The 25,061-nt window shown below is 54.6% G+C and overlaps 1 protein-coding gene across 1 annotated transcript; it reads right to left on the bottom strand.

The window, feature by feature from the left end:
* Positions 1-375: 375 nt before the first annotated feature.
* LOC141995523 (protein lifeguard 3-like) lies at positions 376-16,029 on the bottom strand. The gene is made up of 12 exons (XM_074966760.1): positions 15,591-16,029; positions 13,396-13,663; positions 11,079-11,170; positions 10,046-10,110; positions 9,369-9,422; positions 7,935-7,985; positions 7,477-7,516; positions 7,043-7,080; positions 6,474-6,561; positions 4,751-4,846; positions 3,855-3,908; positions 376-3,676 (listed from the first exon to the last, which is right to left on the bottom strand). Exons 2-12 carry the CDS (start codon positions 13,625-13,627, stop codon positions 3,533-3,535), a joined length of 954 nt encoding a protein of 317 aa, XP_074822861.1. The 5' UTR covers positions 13,628-13,663; positions 15,591-16,029; the 3' UTR covers positions 376-3,532.
* Positions 16,030-25,061: the final 9,032 nt, after the last annotated feature.

Below are 25,061 nucleotides of genomic sequence, written 5' to 3'. Positions count from 1 at the left end.
TCCACTGCTTACCTGTAGTCAAGTCACCCCTCGGTCATCTGTGTGTTAAACGAAACCCATTCCGCTCCGGAAGTTTAACTGTAAGGCATTTTTCCCAACCACTGAACCATATTTTTTTGGCTCTTTCCTATACCCACTCTTTTTCCAACATCCTTTTAAAAATGTGAGTGTAACGGGTTCCCCCCGGGGGCCACCTGGAACTGTAAGTTCATGGAATGTGCCCCCCTCCCTCAGTGTGGAGAGGAGTATACACAGCTTTCTACCCCAAGTTATGACTCCTGCACATACTGGTTTTAGAGAAAGCAAAAATAAATTTATTAACTACAAAAGATAGATGTTAAGTGCTTCTAAGGGGTAGCAAACAGATCAAAGCAGATTACCTTGCAAATAAACAAAAACACAATCTAAGCTTAATATACTAAAGAAGTTGAATATGAGTTGCAAATTCTCACCCTAACTGTTGGTTTAGGCAGTTTGCAGAGGTTCTTGAGGGCCAGCTGCACTTGCTTGCAGCTTAAAACCCCAAATATTCCTTTCACAGGCTAGAAACCCCTCTAGCCTGGGTTCAGCCCTTCCCCCCACATCCCGTTCAGTCCTTGTTTCTCAGATGTTTCCAGGAGTCTCCTTTGGGCGGGGAGTCAGTGAAGGACCATGATGATGTCACTCCCCTGCCTTATACAGCTTTTGCATATGGCGGGAATCCTTTGTCTCCAACTTTAGTTCCCACACCCTTCAGTGGAAAGACACTGGTATTCTATGATACCTCTGTAGGGCCATAGCAGCCATGAGACAGAGGGTGTTTGTAATGTCCCCAGGAAGGCTCCCCAGTGGGAGATTAGCATCTTCTAAGACCGATTGTTTTCCCTAATGGCCCTTCCCAGCCAGCCATCTAGACTGATTGCATTTTGCCTAGTGGGCATTCCCCAGATGTAAACACATTTGTAATAGATGCATAAACAACGTTCCTAACTTCAGATACCAAAATGATACATGCACACAAATAGGATAATCCCATTTAGTAAATCACAGTCTTTGCAATGAGATCTCACATGGCTTATCTTGCACAAAATACCCCATAGTTATGCCAAAAGCATATAATATTATTACGGTGAAGAACTTGGGGCGTAAGGCCACAGTGGGCACCAGAACCGTACGCAATATGCCAGTATCTGTCTCGCCAGGGCTGCATGTAGATCCGCTACAATCACCTCTCCGATCCTATTCGCCACTCCCCTCGCTGCACATCCCAGGATCACATTAGCTCTTTATGCCACAGCGTGGCTTTATTGACCGCACCCTGGTCTTTGGTGCCGGGAGCCAACCACGCTCCTCCCGCTGGCTGCAGCATTAGAATACAATACAGCTTATGCTATACGGCCATCCCCTCACGGCCCCTGCTGCATGGACTGGGGACCACTCCGAACCTGGCTAGCGGAGCGCTCCCAGGGAAGGGGTCTCTCGGTCTGTCCTGCACAGGGGGCTGTTGAGCCAATCCACTAACCTCTGCAGCGCACCCGGCAGCCCTTTGCATAGCAAAGCTAACCCCAGCTGGCCAACGCCCCTGCCCTCAGCCAGGACAGAGCCGGGCTCTGCTCACCAGCAGCTCTGCCTCCAGCCCGGCACCCAGAACGGGCGGGTCTCCCTTCCTAGACGGACATAGCACAGATCTGAGGAGGGCTGCCTGTGAAAGGGGCGACTCCCGGCCATGTGCTGTGCTGACCTCAAATCATCTGCCAGGGACATTGGGATTTAAGGCACTGAGTGAACAAGGCTGGCCCAAGCCGCTAGCGTCGTGGGAGGAGCACAAAGGGTTGACGCTGGCTGCACCCCCACTTCCCCTGCCCACACCCTGCCCTTTGGGCCGTTCGCCTGGGGATTCTGATCCAGCCGCCCTGCTCTGAGCCTGCTCTTCCCAGGAGGCGCTGGGAGCCGGCTCTGGGTTCAGCTGCTGCCCCCCGCTTCACCAGCACTGCCCTGGGGGAGCCAGAGTGCTCCAACGCAGCGTTCTGCCCCATCCCGCCCCCCTTTACAGCACCTGTTCCAGCCTCTAGAATTAGGGGTGGTGACTTACAATGCTGCCTGCGGCCCCTTCCTGCAACCCCAGTTCTGTTTCCTCCTGCAATAAGCGACTCTCTTACTAGAGAGCATAAGCAACATACACAGCACGGTTCTTTGCAATTCCCCTTGTGCCATTCGCCTCCCCCCGTCAAAAGGTGTTATTTCAAGGCCCTTTGGCTTTCCGGCCTAGTCAAATATACAATATGGCAGCTTGATACAAAAACCTTTGCGTACCAAGGATAAAATAGATTGAATTAGAAAGAACAGAAACCTGTCAAAAGCCAGCCTGGGTCTCTCCTGTGTACACTTCACAGGCTGTAGCTAAGGAGATTTAAAAAAAAAAAAACAACTTAACATAAGGCTAGTTTAAGGCACGTAACAAACCAGAGACCAAAGCAGTATTGTTAACCCCAAAGATTTTTGTTGTACTGTTAAAAAAAACCCCACTCTCAGACACAGGGTAACAACTGTGCTGGGAAAATATTGATGTCTAGGACGTGTAAAAAAAATTTCCCTTTGCATTGATCGCAGCCCCCTCTGCTTCTCCCCACTGGAGGGTGCTCTGCAGGACAGAAGGAGCTTGCACACCGGGGCTTGGATCAGAGCGAGGACCGAGCCCGTGTCTTTCTGCTCTCCTTTGAGTGGGTTTGGATTTGATGAAGGCGCTGCCCCTCTGCCGAGCTTTCCCCTCCCCTGTGGCATCTCACCTGGGTCCAAACAGCAGCTGGGGCTGACATGTCTCAAGCTTGATCTCAGGCAGCTCCAGGCAACTCAAATCATCCAGCAAATTATTTCGGAGTAACGCTGCTTGCCAGGCACGGGGCGGGATAGGTCAGGCTTACGTTAAGGTGAGAGGCGGAAGCCTCGACCCGCCTGCTCTCTACCACAAGAGAAGTGAATTCACTTCTCCTTAGGGTGCAGGATCTGATCTCACTGCTCAACATTTGGAGCGTGATGTCCAGAAATGCCCTCTCTCAGCTATTTCTGGGGAATATGAGGTGCCCCCTTGTCTTAGCAGGTAGTGCTGGCAGAGGGGCCGTGTGTGTGGGTCTGGGGGCAGGTGCCTTGCCTGGCACCGAGTTCTGAGGGCTGCTATGGGGATGAACTCGGTGCATTGACACATCCCTGGGGGCAGCGTGGGGAGCAAAGAAAGACGGGAGGCCACATGGGAGCACAGAGGGCAGCCGAGCAATTAACAGGGCAGGCAGAAATCTGCCAATGCTGGCTTCATTGCTGGGCAAAGCCTCATTACTGGGCTTCTCCAGGGCACAGTCTTGCCCACTACTCCTCTAGGCACAGACTGTGGGAATCCCACGCTGGTCTCCCCGGGGAAGGAGGGAAACCAGAGGCCATTGGCTGGGTGACACACGCCGGAGCAAGGAGGGAGAAAGGAACAGAAGCAGGAAGGAAGCAACGTGTTCCCAGAGCACTCCTCGGTCCCGGGCCATGCCAGCCAGGAGCCCCCCTACAGGCTTTATTTACAGCCCAGGAACCGCAGCAGGAACAAGAAGATGTAGACGATGTCCACGTAGATCTCCAGGGCGCCGAAGACGTACTCCTCGGGGCTGAGGTTGTACTCCTTGGTCCCTACCAGCACCTGGGTGTCGTAGGCTAGGAACTGGGGAGACCACAGACAGGGCGATGGGTCAGCCACGCCACTACAGATCCTCAGCCCCACGTACCTGAGCCAGGAGCTGCCTCCATCCTCCCCCACCTGCCCCAGGAATGCATCCGACGCAGCAGCCCACATAGGAGGCTCCCGGCTCAGTTGGGACAGGCCGAGCGACGTTACTCACCAGGGTGAAGGCGATCGCAACCACGGCCGCAAACACCATGTGGACCCACTGAATCTGCAGAAAGAGACTGCACGGTGTCAGGATTCTTGGGTTTGCATATCGTCTGAAAGAGCAACTCCAGCAACACAGCGCCCCCTTGCACAACTCGGGGGCTCTAGGGTCAACACCAACGCAGAGGGGAGAGCACCCTCTACTGAGTTACCCACACGTCAACCAGATGCACCCGGGGTTTTCTCAGAAGTCTCCCATCCAAGCATCAACCAGGTGTAATCCTGCTCAGCTATGAAAGGTGGCAAGTTGCTCTCTCTTGTTTGAGCTCAAGGAGGTACAGCTTCAGGGTGGAGTGAAGAACAATGATCTGATTTTAGCTACCCACCCCTCCCAAATACCATGTCTGCACCACAGCTGCCTTTTAAGGTGGACCAAGTCTCCCAGGCAATACTTCCGCTGTCAGCAAAACACCCGCCAAAATCCCTGGCTGACCACAAGATGTGGCTGAGTGCAGTTGGCTCAGGGACAGAGATTTGCTTTGGGTAAGTTGCTGAAGTGGGATCCGTTTGAGAGATAAAGTTTTGGTAACTTCATTCACCCCCTGCCCAGAACTTGATGTGATCAGGGATGAAATCTCCCTGCTGCTGACGTTCCGATTTGCCATAATTAGGTTTCAGAGTTAACATCTCCCCTGTGTAAATGAGAGAGGTCACCCATCTGTCGGGGCTACTGCTTCAGGCTCTCTGCATACTCAGGCAGGTCACATGTGCCATGCTGGAAACGTTGTGCTTAAGTTCTGCAGATATGGATGGGGCCTGCAGAGGGCAGCATTGGTATCATGTTCTGGTCTGTCCCTGAATAGGTCTCCCCAAGTCCCCATGTTACAAGGAGCAGCCACTACTCACATATTTGTAGTAGAGGACGATGGCAGAGACTATCGAGGTCAGAAGGACGACGATCCCCAGCACACAGAACAGCCCGGTACACGATGTGAAATCCACCTGCCAGCGGGAGGAAGATAAGTCACTGCGAGACCCACAGAGCACAGTGGAACACAGCCATCCCGCTGCACCAGGATGGACTGACTTAAATCAAAGCCATCTCCATCACCGATTTTAACCATGATTTAAATCAGCAAGCGGGAAACCTTGATTTAAATCATTGATTGTAATCGTGATTTGCATTTGTACGTTGTAGTTACTGTCCTAAGGACAATAGCTCATTGGCTGGCAACCATTAAAACAGGTAAACTTGCAACTAAATAGAGCTTTTACACTAAATTTGGTGCTTCTCTTTGCTAACCAGGAGGAGACACTAGATCTATACACATCTATTTAAACAGTTACGTAGCTTAACTTTTTACCAGATGATGATTACATTGTGATTTGCGTCAAGCTCTGTTTGGATGGAAATTCAAACAATAAAAATATAGAAAAACAGCAATTTTTTGGTCATTAAATAAAACTACCTTAAATGTGCTAGATACATAAAAAAAAAAGTTGATCAAAACATGTTTTGCATTCAAAACTAACTGTTTTATTAAACAAAGGAAGTATACTGTCTGTAGTTAGTGAACTGAATTTATTGTTTCTAGTCACGGTGTCCTTCAAGATTTTAGAACTAGTAGATCTCGTCCTTTCGTACCTGGTTTTTGTTCAGAGATTGGAAGAGGAAAATGAACTTTCCTGCTTTTTCACTGCCCCCAATTGGTTTCTTAACTTTGGATGAACCGAACTAGTTGAATGAACTGAAATGGAGAAAATGATCTGTCTACACCTGCAGAGGTGGCTACTGCTGTCAAAAGCTGGGTTAGCCCTTCAACAAACTCTAGTTCCAGGTGCTTAGCCAGTGACTTCCACCAGCTCAGTGGTGTGATGTTCTTTAAAACTTGGCAGGAAACAGGGGCTGCTTAATATTACTTTTTTTGCATTTAATTTAAATGGTTTTAATAGATTAGAATAAGGTTAGGTCTTAAATTGCCAATTTCAAATTTAATTTTAAATGCAGGTTTATTTAAAAAAAACTGTTTTTAATTTAAAATTTAAAAAATTGATTTTTTTTAAATTACCCCCCCCCACACACACACAATAGATTTTTTATCTTCCCTGCACCACACTGGGCTTCCCCTGCAGAAGGCACCATAACCTGGAGCAGCCTGAGGCACATCTGCTCCCCATGTCAGCGCGGATCAGCTGCATCGGCTCTTCTCCGAGGGTGGGTGGCATGGGACGGATGTTGCGTGGCAGCCTAGGTAGTGAGGGTCAGCAGCACGCAGGGCAACGTGCTGCCCAGCTGGGATGCAGCCAGTGAGAGCCGTGCTGGGAAATGGCCACCTGGCCGGAAGGGACACCCCAAAGCGCTGACCGTGGAGGGTCACTGACCCAGCTCTCTCCGGGCTGCCGCACGAGATCCAGGTTCGATTCCTGCTCTGTCACTCCCAGAGCTGGGTGCAGGCAGCATGGATCCCCAGGGGAAGGGGCTCTCTGCTCCAGCACCCCACGCTGCGTGATGCAGCATCTGCTTTGTGCCCAGTCCCAGCCTATGCCATGGGGGCGCTCAGGAGGGGAAATCCCCAGACTCCCACTGTCCCCACTGCCCTGGACGGGCAGAAAGTCCATCGAGCCTTACCTTGGTCTGGAAGCAGAAGATGGTGACAATTATGGCCACTTTGGCAGTGATTACCATGGCGATCAGGACTGCCATGGTGTCATACGTGCTGCACACAAAGGGTTAAAGTGGGGGGGGGAGGTTTAAAAGCCATTCAATTATTTCCCACTTCACCCTCCCCATGCAACTGGGAGCTAAGAACCGGGGCTCGCTCCCCAGCAGTGCGATCCCGTGGGCTCGGCGTTCGGCGGGTGATCCAACCCGGCACCCATGGGCCCTATAGAAAAGCCATCACAGGCAGCCTGCGGTTCTGCGACTCGCCCCCAGGAGGCGCCTGTTTGAGTCCAGGCTCCAGGGCGACTCCTTCAACCTGAGCTAAGCCAGGAGGATCCCTGAAGTCGGAATCATGGTGGGGCTGGCTTTCCTCTCCGTCCGAGCCCTCTTCCCCCGCAGGGCTAGCGACCCCGACACGGAGGCACGTGGCCCAGTGGACACGTTCTTTACCGCCTCCCCCCTGCTGACGACAGGCGAACTCGGGGAAGGCGAAGGAGGGAAGGGGCTCAGAGGGGCTTTCCCCAGCTCCGCAGTACCTGGCGATGGTTCCCGTCATGAAGGCCATGGCCAGCGTCTGCAGCAAATGAAAGGAAAGGGGGCGATTAGCTGTGGAGCCAGCCCCAGCGCGGGATCAAAGCATCGCGTCGGCTTCCCAGGTCCCCGCCGAGACGTGGGGATTCACAGCAGGAGGCACTGAGGGGCACATGGCCTGAGGGGTGTGTTTCAGGCATAGGTGTGACCCTGAGGTAGGAGGGGGCCCATGGCATCACACACACACCCCCTATTTCTACCCCCATGCACGTGACTCCAGGCCCAATCGTAACCAGTGTTCAGCCATCAAAGCCTTCCCTTCGTTCCATCCCACTCCTCCCCACAGGGCCCCCTCCCACCCTGGGGCTGGGCCCCCTCCCAGGATCACTCCCCCCGCCCCTCCCCCGGCTATAAAACCCAGTCCCACAGCCCCACTTACAAAGATGGCGAGCAGGATGAGGTTACAGGGGAAGCATCTCCTGGGGGAAGTCAGGGAACACACAGGTCAGGGTACAGGCAGTCAGAGCCCAGGGCGCTGCAGGCTGGGGGGGACGGGGACGTGGGGGTGTCGGGGTTTTTGGGGTGACCACAGCGTGATGTCACCTGGGGCGAGGGCACCACTTTGGCCCAATGAGACTGCACGGCACAGGGGGGTCCCCGTGAAAACCGGCCCCCGCGTCAGGGCAGGCAGCGGCCCGGATGGACGGGAATTGACCCTGGGGGGCAGCCTCGTCTCATCGCCCCTTGGGGATGGAGCCAGAGCCCTTTCTGGCCTCGGCCCCCTGCCTCAGTCACTCCCCTGTGACCCGCTTCCTAGTGCCCAGGGGACTCGGAGCTGGGGCGCGGGCTTGGAGGGAGGGGCCGCCCTCTCTGATCCCCAGTGAAGGAGACACTCACCTGGGGCCCGGGCAGCAGGCCAGCACCAGGTAGCTGACCAGGAACACACCGCTGGGGAGGGAGAGAGACAGAGCTTGGAACCCTTCCCAGCCCTGCTGCCCACCTGGAGCTGGGGCCGGTCGGAGCCGCGTGCAGGGCAGCAGAAGGGCCGAGGTTTCACACCCACAGAGTCAGGCCTTTCCAATTCCTGGCGCCTCCAGCAACTAGCTCTGCCCTGCTGGCCTTGTGCGGCCCTTTACCTCCACCTGGGGATCTCAAAGCACCCGACAAACATTCCTCACGTTTCCCTTCGCGCCTCGGGAGTAGGGCCGCGTTATCCCCATGGCACAGAGGGGAAACCGAGGCACAGAGCAGCGGCTGAGCTTACACGGTAGCTCATAATCATTCCAGTCAACGAATACCCCAGGTCTTTCTCCTCCTCTGCCGTTCCCAACTGAGGAGACCCCAGTTTATAGCAGAAATTCTTATTATTCTCTAAACGCATGACCCATTTCTATTCTCCAGTCTGTTGGCCATCCAGTGCTTCCTGGATGATATTCCGATCCTCCTCTGCACTGACAATGCTTCCCAACGTTGTATCCCCAGCAAATTTCATTAGCACACCTACATTTTCTGCCAAAGCCGCCAACGAAAATATTAAGTTAGACTGATTCCAAGACCGATCACTGAGGAATACCACTAGTCACCTCCCTCTGGCCTTTCAGCATAACCCATTATCAGCTGCTATGTAGCCAGTTCCTTAGCTGCCTTCCAATTCCTGTACTAGTCCTCCCAGTCTCATCTTCACTGACGATTTCCCACATGGTCCTGTACCGAATGCTTCACTGAAATCCAGATAGACAGATCTACCACATTTCCCTGTCTAGAGAATCAGTTAAGAGACCAGGTTCGCCTGGCACGATCTACCTGTGGTGAGCCCACTGCACTTTATCCCATTTACCTCTGATAAGTCTTTCTTTCAAAATTTGTTCTCAAGCCTTGTCTACAATTGAGCTCAGACTCATGGGTCCATGGTTGTCTGAATCATTTTTTCCCTCTCTTATTCTCCAGTCATATGGTACACCCCCAATTTGACATATTAATTAAAAATCCTTGAGGGTGGACCTGCAATTTCATAACCTTCCTTGATACAGTGACGTTCTCAGCTGTATTAGCAGAGTTTTTTGCATTTGATTTCCTTGGTTTTTTCCATAGAGAAAGTGATTAACTGCCCCTCTCCCTCCCCATGCCACCAGGAGCTGGAAGCGGCGCCCACACAGCGCCCTCTGCCTCTGGCGTGGGGCACCAGCGCCTCGTGGCACTCAGCAGGGAGCACGCTGACCGAGCGGTGGTGACTCTGCCAGCTCTCACAGGGCGGTACAGGAACCCAGCCAAAGGGCAGGCGGGCCCCGGATGAGCAGGGAGGGGAGTTGGCAAGGGCAGAGTGATACTTACTAAGAGGAGTAGTACACAATAACGTTCCCCTGCACAAAGGCGCGGACAGGGGAGCTGCGAAGAGGGAGAAGAGCGTGAGATCGGTTCCTGGCTCCACCCGTCACCACAAGGCCCCTTCTCTGCTCCCCCGTGGTCTCCACCCCCCGGTGTTCACAGCACGGGCCCTAGCGAGCAGCAGACTGACCTAAGGGAAAGCTTGGAAGTGAGATGCTCCCTGCTCGTCGTCACCCCCAAGCCGTTGCCTGCCCCCCACATAGCGCAGACCCGCTGTGGGGTCCCCAGCCCAGGAGCAAGGACAGGGCTTTAACCCTGCCCTGCTCTGTGCTCAGCTCCCCAGACAGACCCGCCAGGATCCATCCGGACTCCTGCCAGGGCAGGGCAGGGTCACCCTGCACAGCCCATCCCACAGGGCTGCACCCAGCCTGGCTTTAAACAGCCCCAGGGTGGGGCTCCCCATCCCTTGTGAGACAGTGCTCATCTCCTCCATCCCGGAGGCAAGGCTCTGGCTCCTCCCTTCAGTGGGGGGATGGGGCATTGGGGGCAGACGTCTTCATTCCTCCAGAGAGTCCCTGGGATGTCCCAGCTCCTGGGGCCCCGTGGAGCAGGGACCAGCCCCTGGGATAGCAGCAGCTGGGGGCTGGTGGCAAGGGCAGGGCTCAGGACAAGGTGAGACTCACACGAAGGTGAACACAGCGACGATGCCCACGGTCACCAGCAGCTGGACTGAGATGATGGTGTAGACCTGAAAGAGGCAGGCACAGAGGGGTCACCCGCGGGCACCTGCCCTGCTCCCCCACAGGGCACAGGCAGGCACAGAGGAGTCACCCACGGGCACCTGCCCTGCTCCCCCGCAGGGCACAGGCAAGCACAGAGGGGTCACCCACGGGCACCTGCCCTGCTCCCCCGCAGGGCACAGGCAGGCACAGAGGGGTCACCCGCGGGCACCGGCCCTGCTCCCCCGCAGGGCACAGGCAGGCACAGAGGGGTCACCCGCGGGCACCGGCCCTGCTCCCCCGCAGGGCACAGGCAGGCACAGAGGGGTCACCCGCGGGCACCGGCCCTGCTCCCCCGCAGGGCACAGGCAGGCACAGAGGGGTCACCCGCGGGCACCGGCCCAGCTCCCCCGCAGGGCACAGGCAGGCACAGAGGGGTCACCCACGGGCACCGGCCCAGCTCCCTGCACATACACGCCAAGGCGGCCCCGAGGTGTCACTGCCCCCAGCTGCCCAGCACCCCAGGCACGATGGAGCTGCTGGCTCTCAGTCCCGCTCCCGATGGACTCGGAGCTAGCCCCTGCCATGCCCCAAATGGCAGCTGGGCAGGGCGCCAGGGACTGGGTGGGCCATGGAGATCGAGCCCCGCATCGTCCCCAGGGTGGGCAGCTCCTACCAAGGCTCCCATCCAATGGGCTCCAGGTGTCCTGTTAGGCTGGACAGCGTGGGGAGGGGCTCTGTAGCCCAGGCCACTCCAGCCCCCGCCAGCACTAGGGAGGCCCTGCAGCCACGGGAGCCTGACGCTGCCCCTAGCCACTGGCCTCGCCACACAGACACAGACCCCCAGCCCCGCACTGGTACCCAGGCTCGCCCTGCTGGCCACAGCCTGTTCCTGGGGGCCAGAGTCTGGAGGGGGACACCCCTTCCCCACCCATCCCCCTGGCTCCTCCACCTTGCATCCCTGGGGGCCAGGCAGCCCAGCTCCTTCCAGAGTTACCTTGCGGATGAAGGCGTGTCGCACTCTCTTGTCGTCCCAGTCAATAGTCCTGACGACATCATCCCCCAAGCTGGTGATGATGTAGATGTTCCCTGTGGGGAGACCGGTGTCCCCGGAAGAACGGAAGGGGAACCAAGAGCCTTCAGCGCCTGAACACTGGCACGGCTTGGGGGCATCGGCTCTCCTGGGCCCCTGCTGACTTGTCATGTGTCCAGGGGCTGCCCCGCCTGAGCGTCAGGTCCCTCCCGAACCGTCTCTCCCCACGAGCGGGATGCCCCGCGGGACGTCCCAGCCCAACGGCCCCTCGGCACCAGCAAGTGCCTCACTGGCAGCATGGCCGAGAGGGCTGGGCCCAGACAGGAGACGCCGGCCTGGTACCCGGCAGGGTGACGCCAGGGGTGCACATGGCACAAGGCGCAGGGAAGTAACCGTCCCCGCTCTCTAGCGGCACCGTCTCCTTCCCCCCTCCCGCCCCCGGGCTTGGCCCATCAGTTGAGTGTTTCCGGGTGCCCTCCGCTCCTCCATCAGACCCCACCTCCTTCTGGCTGGGACCATTTCTGTGCAGCCACGTACGGGGCCAGGCTGTGGCTGCCCCTGTCACCACAGGGCTCAGCCGGGGCCCTCGGGTGGGGGAGAGGAATGGAACAGATTGTTCTCTGCACAGCGGCCATTGTCCCCTGGATTATTCCCCAGCAGCTTGGGGGTGTTTCCCCAATTCCCTCTCCCAAACCCTGCAGTTTCAGAGGCTGCCCCACGGTCTTGCCAGCTCCCAAATCCACAGGTCGAGGTGATCTGATCCCACTGCAGCTGGCTGTCGGGCCTGGCTGGTGCCAAGCTCAGCCCAGCTTTTACACCTGGAGGAATTCTGCGCCACTGCTCGTGCGCAGCATTCACGTCCCCTGCAGATTTCTTTTTCCGCCCCAGAAAATACTGCCAGAGAGGCCCTGCAGTTATGCCTTTCGCCCACTAGGGGCTGCTGTGGCAGCAGAACAAAGGGCAGCCGGCTCACCAGCTGTAGCAGTCAACAGCCGATAGGGAGGAGAGGCCACGTTCCTTATAGCATCCTGCCTGCAGGGCCAGGTGAATAGGCACAGGATGTGGGTGGGACACAGACAGAGCGCGGCACACAGGGCTGCTGGGGGATCACACAGACTGGGGTTCAGAAGGGCTAGTCGAGGGGGACAGACTCGGGCAGGGGCTGAATGGAAGTGGGGGTGCAGGAACACATGGGGACGGAGGTGGGGGGGTGCAGGGACACATGGGGACTGGGTAGATGCACCTGACTCAATGGGAGAGGTTAGGGGTCAGGCAGGGTCTGCATGGGGGAGGTTCCCCAACTCCCTAACAATCCCCACCCCCCCCAAAAAAACCCTGCCTATACTTCTCCAACCCACACCCAACAACCCTCCAAGTTCACTCCCAGGCTCCTTCCCTCTCCCTCAGCCCCTCCATTACTCCTGACTCCCCCAAGCCTTTGCACTGCTTCTGAGGGGAGCAGGAAATATGGTTCTGTATTATAGTTTAAATGAATTATTACTCAGAATTCTGTATTAATAAGCCTAGGAAGGAATCTGTTTGTCAAAAAACATTTCTTGAATCTTTTTTGTCATCTGTATTGTTACACACATACTTGTGGACAGGTATTTTGAAATAAATTACCAAAATAATTGAAATTGGCATGGATTGTACTGTGTTATATTGACAAATAAAATATACAGAATTTTAAAGTATTGGGCACAGAATTTTTAATATTTTGGCTCAGAATTCCCGCAGGAGTAAGCTTTGATGTGACGGGACTGAAGATTGGAATGTTTTGCCTTTTACTGGGACATCTCCCCTCTATCAGATCTGGGGGGAGTGACATATCGGAGCCCATCTGTCCCAGGGGGTCAAAGAAATCCCTTCCTACCCCCCCACTCACACCAGGTCCCGCAGAGCCCGAGTCACCGTATCCATTATCCTGCCCTTCCAGAGACCCCTTCCCCTCACCCCACCATCTCCTCTGCCTTGCACTCCTCACTCCTCTGGTCCCACATAGGCACTGCCACCCTGATGGCATGTCTGGCCCCGTCCCCTGAGAGCAGAATCCAGCCCATTGTTACTCTCTTTGCCCCGGTCCCTGGGATGACCTGCTTCTGTGCAGAACGGGACCAAGAGCAACTGGAACCAGGGGTGGACACTTCTCTCTTTCAGCATGTTGATGGCCCAGTGGGTTTACTCTGATCTCAGAAGCAGTAAGCTGGTCTCTGGAGATGGGGCCAGATGGGCCATCAGTGGGTTTCTGCATCATGCCCCCTATTGTGAATGCTCAGCTTACCTTGGTTCATCGGGAGTGTTGACATGGGGGGTACCGGGACACCTGGGTGGGGATATCCTCCTGGCTGTGGGTAGCCCCCAGGATACCCTCCGGGCTGCGGGTAGCTCCCGGGATAGGGTACAGGTTGAGGGTAGCCCCCGGGATAGGGTCCAGGCTGCGGGTGGCCCCCAGGCTGCGGGGGGTAGAGGGGATTCTTGTCATCGTAGGGCGGGGGAGCCCTGGGGTACGACATGGGGACTCCCAAAGGCTCAGCCTAGCGCTCAGGCACCTGGAGACAGAGGGAGAGAAAATTCTGCCATTATTGTCTGCGCAATTCATGGACCCTTAGCCAAAACTCACGACGCTGGGCCACGGTGGCTCTGTGCACCGGAGTCCAGCTTGGTGCAGACCCACCAGCCAGAGCCCTCCTCCCAAGATGGCCAGCGTAATATTTCTGCCTGGTCAATAAAAACTATTACTGACCTCAAAAGAGACCCAGCGCAAGGCAGATCCTGGTAACCAAAGAGTCAGTTCAGTGGGTGGGTCTTAAATGCCGACAATCATCTAAGTAATTTTGGCCTCGGGGCCCCAGGCAGCGAATTGCTCTCCCCAAGTCCTTCCGGGGTTCAGATCAAGTGATCTCTCCATGCAGCACCGGGGCAGCAATTCTGTGACATCCCAGCCAGCGAGCCAGGGTTGGGAGAGACAGGGCCATGGAGCCAGCTCACAGGAACCCTGGCACCAATGGCCCCGAATCCCTTCCACTGGCTTCATGTCACAAGAGGCCAGGAGCCCTTTAAACCCTCCTCACTGCAGCCGGACACACACAGGAGCCTGACAACAGAGGTGGCATTTTTGACAGGGGCCCAATCCTGCTGCCATTAAAATCCAGGGGAGTCGGGCCAGAGATCAAACAGGAGCCGGATCGGGCTATGCCCTAAGCTGGAACCCCAGCTGGTACATTTCAGCACCCTCAGACAACGGCGGTGTCATTTGACTGCATTCAAGGGGAATTTCACCCGCCCAGAGATCACGCTACGGTTCTTCCTATATTTCATCGCACTTTGTTGCAAAGGGGGTCACACCCTGACAAGAGTCAGGTCAGGCCAGAAAGAGGCAACAGCCCCTGATCAGTCACGGAGTAGCCAAATGGTTGGCCAGTGATAGAGGCCACGGGCTTTTGGGTAACAGATTCTGGTCACGTTTGAGAGGCGGGTTCTACGTATACAGGGCTGGTAGATGATCGGTCAATTGTTACAGACTCCAGCGGGTCAATAGGTTGCTTATCCCCCATCTGTGGCACCTTCTACCGTGGGGCTTGAAACATCTGCAGCCGATGCCACTCACCACGGCAGCCTCTGTTCCTTATATACTAACCCTTTGTAAGTGGAACCTGAACGGGAAGCAGGACCCAGATTCCACCCCGTGACAGTCCAGGCTTCGGACACCCCCCAGTCAACCAGTGCACAGACGCTCTAGGGACTGTCGGACAATCCGGGTGTTGGATTGTCCAGGGAGTTTGCAGTGTGAAGCCTGGACGCTGGCAGACAGGGCCCCGTGTGGGACCTCAGGGGGTCTGGGACAATCCAGCCAGGGGCTCTGCAGGCGTGAAATGCCGAGCGGGGATCTCTGATCTGTTTCCCCAAAGACCCAAGCGCACTGTTCCAGCAGCCGTCACTCGCGCAGCCCGAGGGCAGGATGTGGCACAGGATGGGGCCTGTGGTGAGAACTTGCATGACGAAGCCGGGCACAGCTCGCGTGGAGGGATGGCTCGTGCTGCCTGGCTCTCCCCTGCCAGCTCCCCATGCGGGCAATCTAACCCCGCCGGCAGGATCCCCGGGACTGGGCAAAACCTCTACCCGTACCTGCCCTCATCACTACCAGAAGTGGCCTCCATCCTGCACAGGAGGTGTCCTGGTTTTTGTTTTTTGTTTTTTTTTTTGGGGGGGGGGGTTGGGTGCCCATGTGCCTTTTCTGCCAGTCCACGGGTGGGGGGGGGCAATCCCTAAGAAATCCATCGTACTCCGACCAGGCCATATAGCAGCGCACAGCCCAGCACAGAGGGGACAATCAGAGACATAAAAGCAAAAGGGACGAGACACTAACGGAGAAAGAAGTTGGGGGGGGGGGGGAAGACTTGATTGGGAGCAGGAAGGAAAGGGTTAATCAGTAACCCCTCCCCAAGCCAATTCCACCCCGCTGTCTAAGTCTCTTACTTGTTCTCCCCCTAGGGGCGGCAGGGGCCCTGACTCCGAGGGGGCTGGCTGGCTCCCCGGTCTGGAAAGCGCCGGGGCTCCCTGCAGATTCGGTGCTGGTCCGATCTCACTCCGGATTCCGCTCGCTGCCTGACCCACGCAGCAGGGTGTTGGAGCACTTGGCAAGCTCCCTTCCCGAGAAAGGTGGGGACGCAGCGGAGAGCCCCGGGCGCTATGTACGCTCGCTCGCTCGCTCGCTCCCCGGACTCCTAAACCGAATCGCTTTCGTTTCAGATGGTGCCCCCGCCCCCTTCACTGGCCGAGGATGCGCTGCTCCGGTTTGTCATTGGCCCGGGGCGCTGCTCGTCCGGATCAAACCGTGCCGCAGTCGCCCTATTAGCCCTCAGCAGCGATTGCGAGTTCGTGTCCGCAGCCCGGACTTGGCGAGCACGGTGGGATGGGGGCAGGGCACAGAGCCCGGCTGGCCAGCACCGCTGCGGCTGGGTTGCCCTCGCCCCTGAGAGCTGACGCCAAGGAGCTGGGCTAGGCGGGGAGGGGGGGTGTTGCACCCTGCTCCTGGCTAGGAAACTTGATGTCCCCATCGCACACTTGAGGGTGAACACAGAGTGCTGCAGAATACAACCAAACTACGCCCTGAGCCTGCTAACTGATCACAAACACGCGCTCTGATTATGAGCGGTGTAAGACAGGCAATCTGACAACACAGGGAATGAACACACACAATGCAGCGTCCTGCTCCAACCTGAGGACAAGGGGAGGCTAACGGGCACCGGGCAGCCTGCTCCAGGCGCCCACCTGTCGATCACGCAAAGAGGCACAGCCGAGAAGACACCCGCAGGGTGGAGGGTTACACAGATGACGGGCTTCACCTCTGGACCAGCGAGCCCGGGGGCTGATGGCCTTTCTGTAGCAGCAGGGCATGTGCTCCCCACTCCAGGCCTTGGTCCACAACTTCTCCCTTCTCTCTGTCCACTACTGTTGCCTCTGGATTCCTCGGTGGAATGAAGCGTCCAGGGTATCCGGGACGGACTGGTCAGGTATTGGGGGGGGGTCTTCTGGATCTGCGGTTTCAGACGCCCCTCGGGGCTCACCCCACCGGAACACCAAAAGAGCGATGCATTCGCAGACTAATCTTCTGCATGGGGAAACTGTGCTCGCGGTCATTACCAGCAGTGCCAGGTTCTTCCTCTGGCGTAACTGGGGTGAGCTGTATCAGGAGACGGCTCTCGTGCTGTGGGAGGTCTTGGGAGAGGTGCCCTTACCACAATCGTGGTGCCGGGGACAAGCTCTCCAACAGGCAATAGCTGGTGTCTGGAGAACCTTGCTCGGCCCTCCCCAGGCTGAGCTGTGTAGGCAGGAAGGCCTGGCAACATCTATGATGCAGGGTTTAGCTTTCCAAGGGTCTGCAGTCTTACGCTGTCCCTGGAGTCCAATGTTCTGTAGCAAGGTTCGGTCCCCGGGCACCGCGCTGGATCTCTCAGGCAGGTGTCGTATCCGGCTTGGTTAGACTCTGCTTTTCCTTACGGCTTCTGTTGCTTCTCTCAATCATGCTCTCAGCCGGGTGACACGCTGGAGGTCGGTTTCAGGGCAAGCGCCATCAGCAGATGCTCCAAAGCTCGCATCCACAGCCTGCCTAGCCTCTCCCCCAAACATCACATCGCAAGGGGCCTGTCCCGTGGATTCGTTCCTTGTGCAAGTGGAGCCATGTACTACGAATCTGACATGCTGGCTCCATTTGGATGTTTTAATCAGGGTGCGAAGTGCCCTGTTTAACAAGGCCCGATTAAACCTCTCTGGCTGACATTCTCCTGGGGGGCAGTAGGAAGTGTTTGGGATTTCCTCTCCACTGGCCATCAGCAGTAGCTCCTTGACAAGGTGGCTCTTGAAATCTCTCCCTGGAGTTGGGTGTATGCTACAGAGCAGGCCATAGTGAACAAAGTCCTTTTCCCACAATCCCTTTGCAACGGTGGTTACTCTCTGGTCCTTGGTGGGAAAGGTCTGAGATCTGTCACCACTAGTACATGTCCAGTATTGTCACCATCATTCGCCAAGCTCAGAAAGTCCATACAGACAAGATCCAGTGGTTCCACGGCTGATAATGTTGACCAAAGGGCAGATGTTCTGGGCAACGTTTTCCTCTGTATGCGCCATGAGCAAGCTTTGCAATGCTTCTCTATGCCATGTGCCACATGAGGCCAATAGAATCTGGAGTTCACTAAGTCAAGTGTCTTGTCCTCTCCCAGGAGACCCATGTCTTCATGGGAAAAAGGAAACTTCCTAAACTGATCAGAGAGCACTAACCTTCTTCAGGGCCAGGGCCCCCTGACTTACGTGATGCAACAAGTTGCTTCTTTAGGTAAGTTTACTCCATTCCCATAAGCACAGAGGTGCATCTAGCTGAGAAGACTTCTCCGATAACTCTGGCCTTCCCTTCTCCAGGGCAGAAATGAAATCCCTTAAACTGGGGTCTGTACATTCTAATTTGTTCTGCTGTGGTAGAGACGTCACATCCGAATTGGTGAAGCAGGCATGGGAGGTGAAGATCCCTTCTGGAGGGGCTCCCAACTGGTCCACCACCCTCTCTGGGTTGACAGCTGTTTGTTGGATCCCGTGGATGGCACATAGCCTTTACCCCAGGTGCAGGAATAGTCCTCCAGGAGTCAGGTACATGGGTCCTGTCCTGGTGGAGGGCATCAAGACAGATGTTGGAGACCAAGAATCATTAAGATCCTGAAGTATAGAGCATCCCTCAAAATGCAATGCGCAAAACTACAGATGACGCTTTTTAAAAAAAATGATTCACAAGCACAATGGGGGACTTTGAGTAGTTTGGAAGTTTCTTGAAAACCCATTTTTGAAGAAAATTAAGAAATAGTGACATTTTACTGTCACGGTGCTCTTTAATTGCCCCCCCCCCCCACATAAGATTAAAGGTTTTGATGATACAGATATACTGAATGGTGACACAAATATAAAGATGAAGAATTGCTAAATGGTAACTTAAGGGCTTTGTTAGTTACACTTGTATAATTGATCATTATGGATAGTGGATGAGTTAGGATGAGGTGACATTTAGGCCAGGGCCTTAGCCCAACTTTGGCTGGCGTGAGTGTTGTTTTGCCAATTTTTCTCTCTTATACTGGTTTGCTGAAATGTTACTCCTCCGTCAAAAACCATATCTTCCATATCTTCATTAATGATCTGGAGGATGGTGTGGACTGCACCCTCAGCAAGTTTGCAGATGACACTAAACTGGGAGGAGAGGTAGATACGCTGGAGGGTAGGGATATGTTACAGAGGGCCCTAGACAAATTAGAGGATTGGGCCAAAAGAAATCTTTTGTGTTCAACAAGGACAAGTGCAGAGTCCTGCACTTAGGACAGAAGAATCCCATGCACCGCTACAGATTAGGGACCGAATGGCTCAGCAGCAGTTCTGCAGAGAAGGACCTAGGGGTGACAGTGGACGAGAAGCTGGATATGAGTCAACAGTGTGCCCTTGTTGTCAAGAAGGCCAATGGCATTTTGGGATGTATATGTCTGGGCATTGCCAGCAGATCGAGGGACGTGATGGTTCCCCTCTATTCGACATTGGTGAGGCCTCATCTGGAGTACTATGTCCAGTTTTGGGCCCCACACTACAAGAAGGATGTGGAAAAATTGGAAAGAGTATAGCAGAGGGCAACAAAAATGATTAGGGGACTGGAACACATGACTTATGAGGAGAGGCTGAGGGAACTGGGATTGTTTAGTCTGCAGAAGAGAAGAATGAGGGGGGATTTGATAGCTGCTTTCAACTACCTGAAAAGGGGTTCCAAAGAGGATGGATCTAGACTGTTCTCAGTGGTAGCTGATGACAGAACAAGGAGTAATGGTCTCAAGTTGCAGTGGGGGAGGTCTAGGTTGGATATTAGGAAAAACTTTTTCACTAGGAAGGTGGTGAAACACTGGAATGCGTTACCTAGGGAGGTGGTGGAATCTCCTTCCTTAGATATTTTTAACAATGACAAAGCCCTGGCTGGGATGATTTAGTTGGGGATTGGTCCTGCTTTGAGCAGGGGGTTGGACTAGATGACCTCCTGAGGTCCCTTCCAACCCTGATATTCTATGATTCTATGATTCTATGAAATAAGGGCAAGATGACATGAAAATTGTACAAACAGCAAACGTTGTGTAAATTGAAGCTTGCACATGCATATTGCATGGGTTACATAAAGACAAATGCTTAATGCTGATTGGAGAAAAAGTTAATGAATGTGTGATGTGGAAATGTATAAGAATCTAAGTTATGGAGAGGCTCAGATTGGAGAAACACCAGACCAGGAACTGAAGGAATGAGACTGAAGGACCAGACCAGGGATCAAAAGCTGCAATGACCATCATGAAGTACACGAGAACTTCCTGGTACTCTGAAATTCGGTAACTTGGGCCCCTGCCTGTTCCATCTTATCTGTTTATGGTCTGGCATAAATATATGTTCAGACATAATAAGTGATAATAATTCTCCCGAATACTTATAAATAAAGGTGAAAATTGATTAAGCCTAAATTGGGTGGATTTATGACTCAGTTTCCCACCTTACATTCCCAACACAGGACATCAGTGCTTTTCAGGCCAGGCCGGGAATGAAGACTGAAGTCATAGGTGGACAATACAGAGAGAAGCAGTGTCATGTGGCATGAAGTTCGGCTGATGTTAACACTCAATGGGTTGTTGTCTGAATATACCAGAAATGTGACTTCACAGAGGTAGTCGTGAAACTCATAGGCTCCAAGCTCAGAAGGGACCATCATGATCATCTAGTCTGACCTCCTGCACATTGCAGGCCACAGAACCTCACCCCCCCACCCCCCACATTCATCCCCTATGCTCACTTCAATGGCAGGACCGCCAGTCTGTAGGGGTCCCACTGGAGCTCCAGGAGCTGGATTCGATGCCGTGGGGTTTACGTGTCTCATGACTGTTGAACGTTCTCTGCAGAGGGAATGACAGTGTGACTGGAGCAGGGATGAGTTAATCTGCCACGTTCTATAACTTGCCCTGGTTCGTTGTTTCCTTAGCAGAATAAATAGCTGCCCTGGAATGGTTTTGTTTGGCAGGGGTATAGTGCGTGTTTAGCGAAGCAAATAACCCCCTGGGTGCCGACTACTAAGAGCTCATGCCCCAGCTTAAATCCCAAGGAACAAGTAGGAACCAATGTGTTTCCCCAGACTGTAATCCTCACAGCACTGTGAAGACTGAGGACGAGGAAGGATGGCTCAGTGGTCAGGGCACTGGGTTAGGACTTGGGAGAGCTCACTTCACGTTCTTCCACCTGTTACCCGCACAAAATTCTCTGTCACTCACACACTCTAGGGGCACCCACCTGCACCCAGCCCTGTCAATCTAAACACCCCCCACCCATACCCAATTCCTAGGGCTCAGCGTGTAATTTTCTACGGGTTTGCAGGACCTTTTACCAGTGAAAGAGCCTTTCATGGTAATATCCTTATCCTCTATGTATTAACAATCACCAAAAACAGACCACAACACTACACTTACAGTGCTCACCACTCCCAATAAGACAGATGAACTTTTCTTGATGGCCAGTCAGGATCAGGTCCATCTGGGGGACTCCAGTTTCTGCATGGTGTCATTGGCAGGGTGTTGAGGTCTGGCCCCTTTGTTCTTGGGGCTTTGTCCTGGAGCTGGTTCCCAAAGAACTTCCTTTTGGACCCCGTTTATACAGTGAAACTTGAGTCCTGGGGTGAACCTATACCATAACCAATCAATATACAAAAATTTTACTAACCGATCCTTACATAATGTAAAAATTCTCTAACCAATCCCACCCCACCACCTTAATGAATTAAGTGCTGCCCGGTGCGGCTGCCTGACCCGGTGCTCTGGGCTGCGTGGCCCGGCTGCCTGACCCGGTGCTCTGGGCTGCGCAGCTGCCTGACCCGGTGCTCTGGGCTGCCCGGCCCGGCTGCCTGACCCGGTGCTCTGGGCTGCCCGGCCCGGCTGCCTGACCCGGTGCTCTGGGCTGCCCGGCCCGGCTGCCTGACCCGGTGCTCTGCGCTGCCCGGCCCGGCTGCCTGACCCGGTGCTCTGGGCTGCACGGTAAGGGGGCAGCGAGTGGGGGGTTGGATAGAGGGCAGGGGAGTTCGGGGTGGTGGTCAAGGGGCAGGGGTGTGGATAGGGGTCGGGGCAGGAACAGGGGGTTGAATGGGGGCAGGGGTCTTGGGGGGGCAGTCAGGAAGGAGGGGGGGTTGGATGGGGTGGCAGGGGGCAGTCAGGGGACAGGGAGAAGGGTAGTTGGATGGGGCAAGGTTCCCGGGGGGGGCAGTCAGGAATGAGAGGAGGGGTTGGATGGGGCAGTGGGGGGCAGTTAGGGGCGGGGGTCCGGGGACGGTCAGGGGACAGGGAGCGGGGGGGTGTGGATGGGGCAGGGGTCCTGGGGGGGCCGTCAGGGAACAGGGGAGGTTGGATGGGGCAGGAGTCCTGGGGGGGGTGGATAGAAGGTGGGGGCCGGGCCATGACCCCCTCCCCTAACCGGTCCTCCATACAATTTCTGAAACCTGATGTGGCCCTCAGGCCAAAAAGTTTGCCCACCCCTGCTTTAGACCTTGCAATATGGCTACAGACAAAGGCCTTATCCTTATGCTCCACCACAGTCTACTTATGTCCCTGGTCAAGTCACTTAGCCCTGGTGGGTATGTCTAAACTGCACACTAATCCCCGGCTCTGATTCAGGTTTAAGCCCTCTCCCTCCTTCTGTCCACACACAAGTCAGCCTGACTTGGATGAGCGAGCACTCAGGGCCTGGATCCTAGGGTCCTGTTAGGGAGGAAGATCAGAGCCCGAGTCTCGCTGTGACTTGGGTCCAAGCCACGTCCTGTTGCAGTGTGGACAGAGCTCAAGCCTCAGCCCCGAATCAGAAGGCCTGCATAGCACAGTACGGACGTGTTAGCACGGCTGTGAAATCCAGGGCCAGTAAGCGCAAGCACAGCGTTGGAAACACAGACCACAAGCCCGGGTGCCCCAGACCCGACTTTACGATGCCGCGTAGACACAGCCTCCGTCCCTCACTTTCCCATCTGTACAATGGGCATAATCACCCTGCCGCACAGGGAGTTGTGAGTGTAAACGCATTAAAGATTGTGGGGTGCTCAGACACCTCAGAATGGGGCTGTACAAATACCTAAAACAGGATTACACAATGCGGCCTTCAGCGTCCCTTTTCTGCATCATTGATTAGATGAGCTATTTTTGCAAGGTTTTGTCCCAAATTTCACTGCCTTCAGCTGTCAAGCTACCCCCAGGCTGAAAGATACAAAGAAGACAGCCCAGCGCTGGCCTGGGGGGCTGCAACGTGGCTTGTCATGATCAGTAAATGGAGGAAGTCCCGTTCTCCTTAGGGATCCCGCTGCGAGTAGCCGGCCTGCCCAGTAACCAGCCCAGGCATGCGGCAGGTTTGCATAGCTGTTCGGCTGACGATTTTGCTCTATCAAGAGTCACGTGTGATCACCAAAGCCGCTGCTCAGGGCAGCGTGACACCCCGGTAGCCCAGGGCCACTACATCAGGGGGATGGAGCACCGCGAATAGCTGGTCACACAGTCTGGCAGGAGTCTCAGATTCACAGGGTTTAAGGCAGAAGGGGCCATTAAGTGGTCTCATCTGACCTGCCACACACCACATGTCACCCAGCTCCCCCTGCAAAGAGACCAGTAACGAACCGCCCACACCCCCACTTCGGCTCTTCTGTTTAAAGGTCGATTCTTCTTGGTGCTCTAAAATCGGCAGGTGTCACCGGACTACGCTGACATTTGCTTAGCCTCATGGGGGGGGGGGTAGTTTCGTGGTCAAAATTTGGGGTCATTTGGGCAAGAGGTTCCTGAGATACAGCCCCCCATGCCCACAGCTTTTCTTAACGTTCACAGACTGTGCCTGTGGGGGTTTCCTTCCCCCCCCCCCCCGGCTTCCAGCATTTCAATGGCTTCATGGGAGGGGGAGCTAAAACCAGTGGCCAGGAAGTGGGGGGGAGAGAGATGCACCAGTCTCCTCTCACCTGCGTGAAGTTGCTGTGTGATCACCAGGTCAGAAAACAGGCAATTTCCTGGGACACGGCCCATGCCTGAGATTTTTCTCACCAGACCTGTTAGCAACTAGTGCGACCGTTTCCCAGCACGACCATTATCCCGACACATCACCAGGGCGGGCGGGAGGGGGCACTTCGGCATCACATAGCAACCATGTGGCCTAGTGGAAAGACCATTAGCCTGAAACTCGGAAACCCTGGGTTCTATCCCCTAGTTTGTTGCCAGCCGGCCGGCTAACCTTGGCCTAGTGATGGCATCTCCGTTCCAAAAGGTTCCCCATCTGTACAAGGGGGATAATCATGTTTCCTTCCTTGAGATCTGCTGAGCTAGGTATTATCACCACCTGCCCATTGGAGCACGTGAACAGCACACCTATGCGATAAGTCATCTTCGGCTCGCAGCAGCTACAAGGGGGTGGACTGAGGTCTTTCCATCGCCTCCTGTCTTGTACCAGCATCATTCATCTTTAAACCGTTTTGTTCTGTGTCATTCTCCAACACATCCTTGGCCTTCCTCTAGTTCCTTGCACTCTGGTACGTATCGCCAGGTAAGGTATCCTTTCTGGGTCCATCCTGAGCACATGCCCAAACCACTGCAGTTGTCTTTCTTGCATCTTTCGCAACAGGGTCATTTCTCGCCCCAGCTGCTCCGCCACACTCCAACCCATACAGCAGTAGCAGCCCGACCGTTGTCTCATATAAGCTGATTTCCATTGTAATCTACCGATCTTTATCCTTCCAGATCTTGCAGAGTTTTCCAAATACAGTAGTGGCTAAGCAGATTCTTTTTGTGTCACGACATATGTCAAGACACAGGATAATTATAACTGCTTAAATGACCACTAACTCCTACCACAACGTTTCTCTTTCTGTTCAAAAGACTAGGAAATTCCCTGACAAAGACTTTGTTAGCACAGACTTAAGGTTGCCCGGTGGTATGTCATGCCTTTCCAGGACCCCAAGTTCAATAAAACAAACGTCTGAAATTGGGAAATGCAGAGTTAAGGCATTTCAAAACAGCAACTTCAAGCTGTAATTCACCACGGCAAAGTGAATTTCCATTTTAACTCAGCCTGGGTTTAATACTGGTTTGAAAAACCCTGTCTTTAAACAATCCCTATTTGTATTTGTGTAAACATAGTCAAGGAAACAGTTAAGGGGTTGCTAACTAAAATGTGTCTTACTCATTTAGCTCAAATCTGCAACAATAGTGGCAGGAAAACAGAAGAAACAGGTACCAGCGTGTCTTTATCAGGTGATGGAAAGTAAGTTTGTGAAATCCTGCTTTTAAACGGTGTGTCGGTGTGTGTTTAAAACTAGTTTAAGAAGCAGCAGGGCAGGGGCGGGGCCTCATGGAAGGGGTAGAGTGTGGGCGGGGCCAGGGGCAGATG

The sequence above is a fragment of the Natator depressus genome, chromosome 11, assembly GCF_965152275.1.
Source record: "Natator depressus isolate rNatDep1 chromosome 11, rNatDep2.hap1, whole genome shotgun sequence".
Lineage (NCBI taxonomy): Eukaryota > Metazoa > Chordata > Testudines > Cheloniidae > Natator > Natator depressus.
The sequence above is the reverse complement of the archived record's forward strand: the minus strand, read 5'-3'. Positions and strand labels throughout refer to the sequence as shown.

What these genes read in the sequence shown, in the direction of transcription:
- LOC141995523 (XM_074966760.1), bottom strand. Translation starts at nt 13,627, where the DNA reads ATGTCGTACCCCAGGGCTCCCCCGCCCTACGATGACAAGAATCCCCTC. An exon ending in TCTTCTGCTTCCAGACCAAG is followed by an intron (nt 4,847 to 6,473) that starts GTAAGGCTCGAT and finishes TCCCGCTGGCAG; the next exon opens with GTGGATTTCACATCGTGTAC. An exon ending in TTGCGATCGCCTTCACCCTG is followed by an intron (nt 3,677 to 3,854) that starts GTGAGTAACGTC and finishes TGGTCTCCCCAG; the next exon opens with TTCCTAGCCTACGACACCCA.